Source organism: Phoxinus phoxinus (assembly GCF_949152265.1).
Source record: "Phoxinus phoxinus genome assembly, chromosome: 18".
In the NCBI taxonomy this organism is placed as follows: Eukaryota; Metazoa; Chordata; class Actinopteri; order Cypriniformes; family Leuciscidae; genus Phoxinus; species Phoxinus phoxinus.
Genome location: NC_136893.1, coordinates 21,960,279 through 21,973,970, shown reverse-complemented (window position 1 = coordinate 21,973,970; position 13,692 = coordinate 21,960,279). Strand labels below are relative to the sequence as shown.

Below are 13,692 nucleotides of genomic sequence, written 5' to 3'. Positions count from 1 at the left end.
GCAAAATGTAGCAACTCACCCAAAACATTTAATTAATGCTTCAAAACCTAGTTATTGTGTCAGCAAATTGGCATATGCCACCAAATTAAAAAAAAGTGTTTTTTTCCCAGGAGCGGACTATAACCTGATCGACCTGTGGTCCATGGATCCAATTCCCACCCAAGTCCCCACCCTCACATCATCTTCTTCTTCGCCGGTCCCGTCCGGTAATCTTCAGCCCGTATCCCTGCCTGTCCTTACCCCGTCTCCATCGCTGGTCACGACTAGTCCCTTGGTTCCGTCGGCACCACTGGCATCGCTACACGCTCACCCTGCACCCCTTCGGCATTACTGGACTCCTCCCTTCCTCCGACTTCCCCGTCGGCCTCCCTCACCACATCGTCATCCATCCTCACGTCACCGCCTCAGTCCTGCGAGTTAGCGGCTCGACTCCCGTCCTCCAGGTCAGCGATATCGTCACGGTCCATCACCCACTCGCTTTCACCGGTTCCTCCACCTCTCACCAGGGTTCCGCCTCCGCCGATCGGCCCCAGGGTTCCGTCCGCCCCCTCTACCTGGACTCCACCCTGGTTCCTCCCCCTGTCTGCGCCACCATGGTGCCCGTGGCCGATGCCCCCAGGGTCCAGTCCGTCCCCAGCTCCACGCCCTCAGCCAAAGCCTCCGCCTTTTTCTGTTTCTGCGAGGACGTGCCTGTCCGAGGGGGCGTAATGTCACATTCTGTTCTGTCTTGTCTGCACCTGTTCTTGTTTATCCTTGATTAGTTAACCTTCATCCACCTGTGTCTAGTTAGTTCCCTCATTTACCCTCTGTATATATTCTCCCGTTCAGTTCTGTCCTGTGACGGTTATTGTTCGTGTGCATGTCTTGTGGACATGCTGCTACAATCTGTTAAACCCACTTGTTTCATTAAAACTTATCTCCGTTGGAAATTACCTTCATCTGCCTGTTTGTTCTGCCAAGCCGTGACAGTAGGTTGGCAGAGCCAAAAGCATGCAGTAGGTAGATCCCAGATTTTCGGCTGGGCCCTCTGTCGTCAACATTTTGGGCAGTAATGCTGATACCCCCGGACAGCTTTGTGACCTCATAGAATCCAGTCGTATCTCCTTATTTCAGCAAACAATCGTTCTAATCAGAGGATGTAAAACGGAGTCCTCTACACCTGCAACTCTCCTCAAACAACCTCCCACTCTGAACAGACCACTGAACCGATCCATTTCAGGGACTATGGTAACAAGTCGACTTCCGACTTCCCAGGACTTCCCAGTCCCTAAACATTTATAATCCTCAGGGAAGGATTCCTGCTGCATCCATTTGAGGATAAGAGAGTAATCCTCAGCCTCTGGAGAAATTCCTGGAGCAAGATTAGTACAAAGTTCTTGGGCGGTGAAGTCCAAGAGTTCCTCCCAGGTGTTGTAGTTCCAGCTATTGATGATGACCTAAGAGGAAGGTAAGGTATTTATCCCATTATCCCTTCCCACTGCAAACAGTATCCAACTGCCACAGTTATTGAACGTTCTGGAGGAGTTCATCCTGAGCTGGAGCCATGGAGGTTAGTAGACATTGCTGTCTACTAACCTCCTAATGTCTAATAACCTTGCTACTGGATGTTGACTGCAGAGAAAGGTAAGGTATTTATACCAATATCCCTTCCTACTGCAAACAGTATCCAACTGCCACAGTTATTGAACGTTCTGGAAGAGTTCATACTGAGTTGGAGCCATGGAGGTTAGTAGACATTGCCGTGCGACAGGATACCACCCAATGGAACGTATAGGGCCCTGGAGCGTCCATCCTAGGAGTGTATGAACTGCAGCTGGTGCTGCCACACCACCCCATCAAACAGGCTCTGCAGGAGTGATGAGATCGGGCTGATTGGCACCGATGAGAAGAAAAGGCTGGACTTCAGTAAGCATTCGAATTGGGAGACCGCGCAGATGTCTGCACTTCCATTGTAGCTGTTCTAGTGGGTAAGACTGATGCAACAGGTTAAGATGATCTGCAGTAAAGGCATTGGACATCTTATAACTCATCTGGAGTTTACAGAGTGAGAGAGATCTGAAAGGATAATGTCGGTAACCAGACAGTTGATGGACAGTCAATGGGGTCAATCAACTTTCAATCAACTTTCTTCAAAATATAATTTTTGTTCGTTCAGCAGAAGGCAGAAATTCATACGAGGTTTCAAACAACTTGTAGGGTGAGTAAATTTTTTAAGTGAACTATTCACTTAAAGGTGCTGTATGGAGTTTTCAGCGGCATCAAGCGGTGATGTTTCAGATTGCAACCAATACGTTTACAAGCGAGTGCTCGTACGTGAGCTTTCTTTTGTTTTTTATTATTATGTGGAGTTTGAGTTGGAGTCTGTGTTGTGCTAGTCGTTTCCTAGTATTAGCAGACTCCATGTCATAAAGTTGCAGTGTCGTCGCTGTTAAATGCAAAGTCAGTAGACGAGACAAGAGGCGAGACCCTCGGGAGCGCGCATGCAGGTCTCAGTCACGTCACTGGATTTCGCGGGAAAATCCGACCCGGAGACTTCACATAGAATAGGAATACTTGCTTTCAGAGCCTGGTAATAGCAAAACCCGCCAAGTGGATCATTTTATTGTGAGATTACAACCCATTCACACACAGGCAATAAAAAATGGATTCATTTTAGTAGAAAAACTCCTTACAGCACCTTTAAGCGATAAGTTGCCATTAATAACATTTAGTGCCCATACGGATAGAATTGTGGCATAAATGAGCAGCGTTTAATAGAACATAAAGCTACAGATTAACATCACATAATTAGGAACCAGTAACATTGATCCACAACTTCATAAAGAATGAATAATCCCACATTAAATTATATTAACGATCTGAATAACAGAACAGTCACTACAGCACACGTCTGAGCATGCATGTATATCACAGAGATTAAATACAGTGGCCTAGTTCGGTCTGAACACTGTAAACCCAAAAACAACGCAAATGGCTTAACTTTGAGGTCAAGGACTAACACCTTGATGTTACATTTGCAGCAATCACCACTAACTAACTAGAACAGATCGCAATGACAGTGCAGATAGCGGCACTACGCTGCTTGCTACATGGCACCCTTTAGCGTCAATATGAGACGCAGATAGATATGGGCCAGAAGGCGCCTCCTAGCGGTCTAACCCTAACCCTACCCCAGACCTAAACCCAACCATAACCGAACAAAACTCTGTGCGTGTCATATACCCCTTTTCCACCAACAAGAACCAGGTGCTGGTTCAGAGCTAGAGCTAGAGCCGGTTCGGAGTTGGTTCTACTGACGGTTCTTCTAAGAACCGGTTTGCCTTTCCACAGGCTAGAGAGCCAAAACAGAGCCAAATCTTACGTCACTGTGTATACATCTCATGTTGCCCAGCAACGCTAGTGCGGCAGCGCCAAACAAAAACACACCAGGCTTGTTCGAGATGGTTCGGCTTCTCGCAGACCGATCGCCGCGTGACATTAAAGCACTGCGAAAGCGATCCAAAAGCACAAGGAGTCGTATGCTCTCCAAATACTCCCGGAGCTCTGATCGGTCCGCGCCGCTCCGATGCATCTCGAACAAGCCTTACATCAACAATGGCGTTCGTTGCGTTACTATTGATGCTCAGGGCTTTGCGAAACTACATCGGCATCCAAACACGGTGAATCCAACGCGTTCGTGCAGCTCGCCGTACCTTGCATAGACGGAGATTACAATCGAGCAGCTATTAGCTCGATTAGCAGCTATTTAAAAAATGGCGGTCACAAGTTTCTTTTCGTCTTGTTGGTCAGGGTAACCCCGCCCCCAGCCCCTGACGCAAGCGGTTCTTACTTCCAGCCCAGCAATGTTTTGGTGCTACTTAAGAACCACTTTTACTGGTTCGGAGCTGGTGCTTTGGTGGTCGAAAAACAAAGAACCGATTTGAAACTAGGCTCTGGCTCCGAACCAGCACCAGCTCTGCCTTGGTGGAAAAGGGATAATATTGACGCTAAAGGGTGCCATGTGCGTTGGATGTAGACTATTTGTCAAAAGCGTCAGTATATGACGCCCAAGGATGAGAATGCGTTGATGATTACTGTGACTATGGTTTCAAAATAAAAGTCCCTCTTGAGCCTTTAATACTGGTAATGCATTTATTAAAAGTAAATGGTACCATCAAAACTACATATTTGTTCTCAATTGATTTGATTACATATTCAGCTTTAGACACATAAAGCTCTTCAGTTAATGAGGTGTTCTTCTGCCTCAACATCTCCGCAGGCCTCTTCCATTGAGGTTGGTGGTATTGTTTAACAATGGCATGGTCTAATGCCATTGAAAATCAAACTAGACGTCCACCTCGGTGTTCTTGAACTTGATTTCTGAAAAATGTTTGAACATACAGAACTTTTCTCACTAAGGCTGTCTCAACATCAAATGTAAACTATCTACCTTCTATGTCTCTTCACTCCTCTTCCATCCTGCTGTCTCCTTCCTTTCTGTTCATGTCTTCTAACAATTTCTTCTCTTATTCTTTCCACTACACCAATGCCTTCTACTTTTACTCATCTCTTCTCCTCCTTTTCCCATCTATGCTCTCTTCTTTTCTTAAACTCTCTCCTCCTCTCCCGTCATCTTTTTACCTGTTCCAATATATTCCTCTCCCTCTCATTACACCATTCCTCAACTCTCTACAGCACTACGTCTCTTTCTTTTCTCCTTCTCATGACTATTCTTATTATTTTTTTATTGAATAATGTATGTTAAAAAAGATTTATATAAATGCAGTTGTGATAGCGGTGTAAACCATTAGAAAAACAACATTCCTTGTTATGTGTGTATTGTATGCAGAATGTAGCAACATACATATTCTATGTATCTTAAGAATACAATATGAGTTTAGTTTGTTGTGTTTGGAAAAAAATTGTACATTTTTGTTTGTGATTTTTGTAAAAATCAATAAAAAGAGCTGCAAATGTTTTTCCTGAACACATTGGAGAATGTTGTACACAATCTTTTAAGAAATGCATATAATGTAACCTGGCAAAACTTTAATATCCTTTTATTAAAGATGAAATACACCACAAATTCTAAAACAGCATACTTTTGTCACAAACTGTGCGTTAGGTTTTACTCTCATTTGTATATCTCATACCTGATTTGTCATTTCTATTAAATGAACGAAAACCTATAACTGTTTAGGACAATTGCAAAGTGTTCAGATAACTGTGTTAATTGTTTTGAGAGCAGTGATCTGAGTTTGAACAAATGTGTCAAATCGATTGAGAAAAAAATGTAAAGATTACAAGGGGAAACCATTTTAAACTTACACTTACCCTTATCGAAGTTACAACTTTAGCCTATGCTCCAAAGTGCCAGCAGATGGCATAGTTTACTTCTTCACAGAGAATGAATATTTAGTGTCAACTATAGGCTATATTGTTACTGGCAATATTGATGATATTTAAATGTTTCTCTCTTCTGCAGCTTTCAAATCTCATTCTCAATGCTGCAAGATGTATTTCGGCAAGAAGGTTCGGGGAATTACACGAGGGTTTATTGGTGTAGGCTAATAAGTCTACTACACAGGATGCAGATTATTTTTTTATTTTTTTAAACTTTTCATTAGAAAATGAACATTAACCAATTCACTAACTTAAACTCGACTAAGATCCCACTCCTGTTATACACTCAATGGCTTTGAGCTTCAATTTCTAATTATTGATGTATTTATTTATAAAGATGTTAGGCTACTTAAAAAGATGTTGGATAAAGATGTTACTTAAATACTACATTACTTATTAATATTATTATTAGTAATATTACCAATGCCCATACCATACGAATTTTCAGTTGCAAATAATAATTGTTTGCTAACAATGTCGTTAATAAACGTGTAATTTTTCCAGAATACCAACATTTCATGCACTATAAATCATTTTAAGGGTTTGTTCACTTTAAAACATCGCTTTCATCAGCTTTAAATTACCTGACAATTGTTGTAATAAACCACTGCAGTGTATAGGCCTACTTATTTAAGACATTTCCAAGTTTAGAATACTAAACAGTATTCCAATGCAACTGTTACGTTCTTCTTTTTTTCTTTTTTTCTTTTTTTTTTACTCTTTTGTCTAATGAGTTTTGGGTGGGAAATTCGTATTGCTGGAAGCAATCGGTCATGCATGTACTGAACAAGTGGCAAATATAGCATGCTCTGGGGAAAAAGTGGGAGAGGGAGGGAGGGAGAGAGAGAGAGAGAGAGAACGCAGCGCACACACGGTAGCGCGCGAGACAGACACATCATTACAAAAGGCGCATGCACAAGAATCAGACACATTTCATTTTTACACCTGCATTACTGTCTTAGCTTATGATAACCCGTGCGAGGGAATATATCTTAGGATATCTGCGTTTACCGCTCAAATAGAGGCGTCACTGTTCACTCGTGATACTCTCTCTTCCTCGGCAGGCATATGTATTTCGTATCGCCGTTTCTTTTAGTAAGCACCAATGCATGCATGCACCCGCCTCCCTGCGCTCTCAAATAGATGGTGCAAGTAAAGATGTCCAAATCTTCCGCAGACCCTCTGTCTGGTGTAGAAAGCGCTTCTCAGTCGCACTATTTCCAGGTAAGACTTTTGGGGGGGGATTTGTATATGTTCTCGTAAATGGTTAATTTTTGGCTACTTGTTGTTGAGCTGTCGTGCATTGAAGCCTTCATAAATCCGCAGAGCGATACAGCTACACAATCTGCCCGTGTAAAATAGCCTTTATCGCGCTTTTAATCAGACACGCGCAGTTGTTTTTAATGAGGCGAGATGTTGATAAGATGTTTGATGCTCCTCCACCATCCGCGAAACTCCCAATTCCTGTTTCTCCTCCGCCCTGAGATTTCACTCCGCAACCAAGGCCTCGTCCTTAAGGCCAGGCATCTAGGCATATTGTTTACAGTTCAAACACTTTTCTCTTTCAGTTTCTACTGATTGGTAAACGGAATTAAAATGGATAAACCTTAGTTAGTCATGTCATGGCTCGGGTCTCACCTGTAGCCAACTTAAGTCCCATGGTCACCTGTCCTATTCCTATTTCAAATACCAAGCTAGTAGCTGTGTTTATAGGTCTAAGTTGGTTATTTGTTAGTCCAAAACAGTCATGGTATCTTGAACCAGAAACGATACTGGTCATTCTGGTGTCAAGAGAATTTATGGGAAATTGTGTTTGTTCAGTCAACTAACCAGCTTGTATCAATTAATGACCATCTTAGACCATTTTCCAAAACACAACTATCATCTTAACCTGGATTTTCCAATACATTTTCAAGGCAATTTCGCAACGTTTTGGCGAACTGGTGGCCAATTTGTCTGAATTCTTACGACCTCATTTGTACATTTGTGTACAATCTGTTTACACCCCGTAACTTATGTTTAGGAGTGGACCTTCATGCTTACTTTTTCTTTCTAAAAATCATATGTTTTCATTCAATGACAGTGCATTAATTCATTTAAAATCGGCACCTCGTAGCTACGGTTTCTCGTGTGATCGGGTTGGATTTACCAACAGAAATATTGTCTAATACAAAAAAAAAAAAGAACAAGAAAGATAATGTATCTGTAGAGTAAAGGTAGAGTAGTCTGACCAACTGGCAGTTAGTTAAAGTCGGCATGAAATCAAAATTGACCCTATTTACTTTGTTAGCGGATATTACTAGTCTTGTGGTGAACAATTAATCCGTGCAAGTTAATACACGGAAAAAAATTGTTTGCCGAAGTTATCTTTAATCAAAGTCTGAAAAGTTACTTCCGGGTCTGGAATGGTTCTTTTTTCTGATGACGTAGGCATGAGAACTTGGGTTGTTTAAACGCTTAGCCACTCCCCTCAAACTGTTACTCTGCTATGGGCGAGAGATGGAGAGGAGGAGCGCTAAAGTAAAACCCTGCCCTCTGTTTAATATTCCCTTTCACTCGGAAATGCGTCACAACACTTAAGAAAAGTCGTTTGCAACTTCCGGTTCACGCGGACTTTAAGAACACAAATGTAGATCTTTTCGTTGAAATCTGAGAGATTCCTGTCCCTTCATTGACAGCTACGCAACTGACACTTTGACTTTTCAAAAAGTTTATTTTTTAAAGAGATCATAAAACTAATCCATATGAATTGAGTGGTTTAGTAAAAAATGTGAGACAAGATAAAACATCACCTGTTTTATGAAGTGCAGACAAGGCATCTTGTGTCGGATGTTACTGTAACCGGTGACTGTTTGTGTTGATGTGGTTGTCTCCATATAGCTACCACGAAAGTTGCCAAAGCGCAAGGGTCGTTTTAAACGCTCAGATGGCAGCACCTCGTCTGACACCACCTCCAGCTTCATCAAACGACAGGTAAGACTCTGCTTAATCAATCAGAGCATCCATATTCATAGATACAGATGCCAGCGTATTGTTTCTGTCATTGTGTATTCATGTGGGGTTGTTTGAGTGGTTACTGTACTGTATGTGCATCACTGCTTCACAGAGGTTGTGTGGTGTGACCAGGGGAAGTGACTTAATAGAGTCTGACATTTTGACAGCATGTGAATATTGTACATCTAATGTTTTCTGCATGTATAATATAAACAGCACTTTTATATTGTAGAATATATTATATAATGTTTCATAACATTATAATAAAAATATATATAATTTTAAATTAAAAACTTTTAAATATATCAATATGTACTTAATATATTTTAACACACATATAAATTATATATATATATATATATATATATATATATATATATATAAACCTGTTGGTTTCAATTAAATGAACTTGTTTGTTTTGATGAAATGTTTGTTTTTGCCTTAAAATAAATTTAAAAACAAAATAGGAGCATGGCGGTTACAATAATTAGGTTCAGATATTGACACTTGATGCGTCAATACATTATTTCTACACTTTACCTTTCTATTCATGTCCATGGAGTTTGACTTGTCTGACATTTTATTGAACAATCAGTTGGCATTAGACATAAAGTTATAAAGTTAAGGTAGAGATCATAAAGATGAAGATTCAAACTGTCCCAACAAACTCAAAGTTATCCACAGACGAAGAACATGTACCGTGACAGCATGTAAGACACGACAATACCGAACAACTGAAGTGAGCACAATGAGGAACTTAAATACACAGTGATAATGAGAAAATGACAAACAGCTGAGATGATTAATGAGTGTTCATGGAAACTGATGACTGGCGGCAAACAAGGAACAAGGAAACAGGAAACTAACGATAACAAACTAAAGGTCCATAAGATTAAAACTAAATGCACTGTTCATGAGAGAACGCCCCCTCCCGGAAAGGTGCAGCCTCGAGCCGTGATGGATAGCTCGAATGGAAGAAGGGTGGAGGTTCAGGTGGTGCACGAGGGACCGGCGAGGCGCTGGAAAGCCATAGGGTGGCAGATGGGAGGGACCAGGGCGGAGCAGATGGCAGAAAGAGACATGTAGGAGCTGATGGGAAGAACCATGGAGGAATTGACGGTGGGAGGAGCCATGAAGATGGTGGGAGGAGCCATGGAGGAGATGACGGTGGAAGGGCCCATGGATGGCTGATGAGATCCCAGGAGACAGCCATGATGGAGGCGGCCCACAGCGGCAGTGATGGAGGGAGGAGCCAGGGTGGTCCTTTGAGCCAGTCCAGATGGGCCGAGAGGCCTGGTGACATTGACGGACTGGGAGACCAAGGCGGAGTCCTGGCGATGAGTGGCTGAGAAGGAACCAAGGGGCCAAAGGACTCCGGTGAAGCCTGAGGGATGGAGGAGCCCGACGGAGCCGTAGGGGTGGATAGATGGAGCACAGCAGACAGCCCAGAAGACCTTGGCAATGATGGAGCGTTGACTGACCAGGACGGAACCAGTGGGACGAGGGAGCCCGGTTTGGCCAAAGGGACAACGGCCCCAGGTGGAGCCTGTGGGGAAAGCAGCCAGGGCGGAGCTGATTGGTTGACGCGCTGAGGCGAAGCTCGGGACTCCTCATGCCAGGTCAGCGCTGGGAAAAGGAGATCCGTCGACCCATAGGGCGAAGTTGATGTACCCGGCCAGCGTCCAGCATGAGCACAAATAAGAACTTAAAACACAGTGATAATGAGACGATGACTAACAGCTGTGATGATTAATGAGTGTCCATGGAAACTGATGACTGGCGGGAAACTAGGAACAAAGGAAACAGGAAACTAACGATAACAAACTAAATATCCATGAGAGTAAAACTAAACGCACTGTTTGTGACAGTGTATGCTGTATTTGTATTTGTGGTGTATTTCATCTTTAGGTTAGGAAGGGTTTTGCCAGGTCACATTATTATAACTGTTAAATTTCCCTAATCAGTCAAACTATTACAAACTATTGCTATTTGCTTCAATAGACATTTAGAAAGAGACTTTTTGTTACACTTTAAATTTTAAGGTGTCCTTGTCACAGTGTAATTATACATTTTAGTACTAAGTAATAATATTAGTAATATAAAGTAATCTACTTACTATGGTTAGGATTATGGTCTGTTTTAAGGTTATTTGCATGTAATTATGTATAATTTACTGTTATTACTACAATACGTACATGTTACGTGTAACAAGGACACTTGTATTTGAATTTACGGATGTGTCCTTGAATTCCCTTTTGATTTATTCAGTTTGACATGTCTAAACAGCTTGTGTAATGTGTTATGTGTAACAGCTGATTATAGCTTTAGGTTTCATTTATGCTGTAATCCAAGACGTGGCCACTAGATGGAGGCAGTTCCATTACTCGACCGCAACGTCTTCATGTTTTATTTAAGAGAATCTTTTGAAAATACCAAAAGGAAAAATAGGTTATGACAAGCGCACTGAATTTCTCCATGGCACACTTCAACATCTATGTCAGCCTCATTACATCAATTAATTTCCTCTGTAATGAGTGACCCAAATTCTTCGGTTTGTTCTGCTCACACCATATAAGCTCATTTGTCTTTATATTCAGCCTATCAAGAGTGACACCCTTAGATACCTACTCCAAATTCTTCTGTTCAGAAGTTTACAGACAAGGTTTAAATGGCATTAACGGGGAAATTGACTATTCGGGCATCCATCTGCCATGCAGCAGAGAGTTTATGTGTGTGTGTGTGTGTGTGGAAAGAAGAGGTGGCATATTGAGCGGGTTGTTAATTTTCCTGACCAGGAGGTTGTGGCAGTTTCAATTTTCTCTCAAAATATCACAGTTCTTAAAATAGTAAAATAGTAAAATATTAATGGAGCTCATTTGGAGTGGAGCCTTCTGGTGAATGTTAAATCCTCATGCTCTTTCTTTGTTCATAAAACTTGTGCCGTGATGCCGTACCTGAAAAAAGCATCTGTGACTTACATCATTGTATCCTTACGTGCTTAAATCCTTAAATGAACCGTCTCTTATATGTGGACTCGTGGCAGCTTCTAGGAGTGTTAAAGACAGTGGTGAATGTGCTGCTTTTGATAAATGGATGCTTTACTTAAAGGCATAGTTGACCCAAATATGAAAATTCTGTCATAATTTACTCTCCCTCAAGTTGTTCCAAACCAGTATAAATGTTATTTCTTCTGTTAAACACAAAAGAAGATATTTCGAAGAAGTCAGTAACCAAACAGTTGATGGGCCCCATTGACTTCCATAGTATATATTTTTTTTCATACTATGGAAGTCAGTGGGGTCCATCAACTGTTTGGTTACCGACATTCTTCAAAATATCTTCTTTTGTGTTCCATAGAAGGTTCACACAGGTTTGAAACAAATCTTTGACTCGGGTGGGGTTGTCTTGCTGGATTGTGACTCATCTCTGCAGGAGAAACAGTGGCATTTACCTGCTGCTGTTGAGAGGATCTATTTCAAGACCCAATCCCATCCCATCTGCTTTCTTATTGTATGGAAACGTACCCTACATGAACCGTGTCTTATTTGTGGACTCGTGGCAGCTTCTAGGGGTGTTCATTTTTGCATGGAAATTAATATTGATTAAAAGCGTATATAACCTTAAAGATCTCCGGGTATATGCCTTACAATATACAACAGTGTCTCTCTCTCTCTCTCTCTCTCTCTCTCTCTCTCTCTCTCTCTCTCTCTCTCTCTCTCTCTCTCTCTCTGGTTTCCTTGCATTTGATCATTTCTGTGCATTGATTCATTCCTCCTTCTCTGCTCGCTCCATCCACTCTGAGAAAACATATAAGAGTCTTGATGCAGCAGACCTAAAGATGAAAAATATTTACAAGATTCTAGCTACATCTTCTAGCATTAGCTATGGTATTATGTATTATTTTGGACAAATACCATAATAGTTTATTTTTTGTAAATATGATGGTACTCGTTTTTTTTTTTACTGCAGTATACATCAAAGTACCATAGTATTACCATCGGATACCATTACTGTACCACCACAGTAGCTACTTTTCTGTGAAAGAGGACTCTTGATCTAAAGGCTTACATAACATGCGCGTCCATGCATCCTTCAGCCCCTCCCACTCCAGAGCACTTCAGGACACTCTGGGAAGAGAAGGCATTGAGTGCGATGCTGTGTAGTGATTATCTTTCTGACACCTTGCTAAACAGACATTGCATAACAAACTCTCAACCACTCTCAGGTACCCCAGTTTGGACACAGAGTGGTAATCTTTTTTTTTTTTTGTGGTGCAGGTAAATACAGATAATAGACACGTGCCGTTATATTTCTACTGTTCCGTTTTAATGTGTAGATCATTATCTGATTGCTTGGAACAATAATAGCACACTTCTCCAATACTACCTTCACAATTTGAGAGTCCTCTCCAGCCCACGAGCTGAGCCCAGAGTCCTCTCCAGCCCACGAGCCCAGCCCAGAGTCCTCTCCAGCCCACGAGCCCAGCCCAGAGTCCTCTCCAGCCCACGAGCCCAGCCCAGAGTCCTCTCCAGGCCCACGAGCCCAGCCCAGCCCAGAGTCCTCTCCAGCCCACGAGCCCAGCCCAGAGTCCTCTCCAGGCCCACGAGCCCAGCCCAGCCCAGAGTCCTCTCCAGGCCCACGAGCCCAGCCCAGCCCAGAGTCCTCTCCAGGCCCACGAGCCCAGCCCAGAGTCCTCTCCAGGCCCACGAGCCCAGCCCAGAGTCCTCTCCAGGCCCACGAGCCCAGCCCAGAGTCCTCTCCAGGCCCACGAGCCCAGCCCAGAGTCCTCTCCAGGCCCACGAGCCCAGCCCAGAGTCCTCTCCAGGCCCACGAGCCCAGCCCAGAGTCCTCTCCAGGCCCACGAGCCCAGCCCAGAGTCCTCTCCAGGCCCACGAGCCCAGCCCAGAGTCCTCTCCAGGCCCACGAGCCCAGCCCAGAGTCCTCTCCAGGCCCACGAGCCCAGCCCAGAGTCCTCTCCAGGCCCACGAGCCCAGCCCAGAGTCCTCTCCAGGCCCACGAGCCCAGCCCAGAGTCCTCTCCAGGCCCACGAGCCCAGCCCAGAGTCCTCTCCAGGCCCACGAGCCCAGCCCAGAGTCCTCTCCAGGCCCACGAGCCCAGCCCAGAGTCCTCTCCAGGCCCACGAGCCCAGCCCAGAGTCCTCTCCAGGCCCACGAGCCCAGCCCAGAGTCCTCTCCAGGCCCACGAGCCCAGCCCAGAGTCCTCTCCAGGCCCACGAGCCCAGCCCAGAGTCCTCTCCAGGCCCACGAGCCCAGCCCAGAGTCCTCTCCAGGCCCACGAGCCCAGCCCAGAGTCCTC

The 13,692-nt window shown here is 43.5% G+C and overlaps 1 protein-coding gene across 1 annotated transcript in view; it reads left to right on the top strand.

The window, feature by feature from the left end:
• Window positions 1–6,372: 6,372 nt before the first annotated feature.
• Window positions 6,373–13,692, top strand: part of cacnb3a (calcium channel, voltage-dependent, beta 3a) — a 40,129-nt gene continuing 32,809 nt past the window's right edge. Inside the window, exons 1-2 of the mRNA XM_079589155.1 lie at window positions 6,373–6,606; window positions 8,263–8,355. Coding sequence (XP_079445281.1) covers window positions 6,526–6,606; window positions 8,263–8,355 — 174 coding nt within the window. The 5' untranslated portion in view covers window positions 6,373–6,525. The remainder of the gene's footprint in view (window positions 6,607–8,262; window positions 8,356–13,692) is intronic.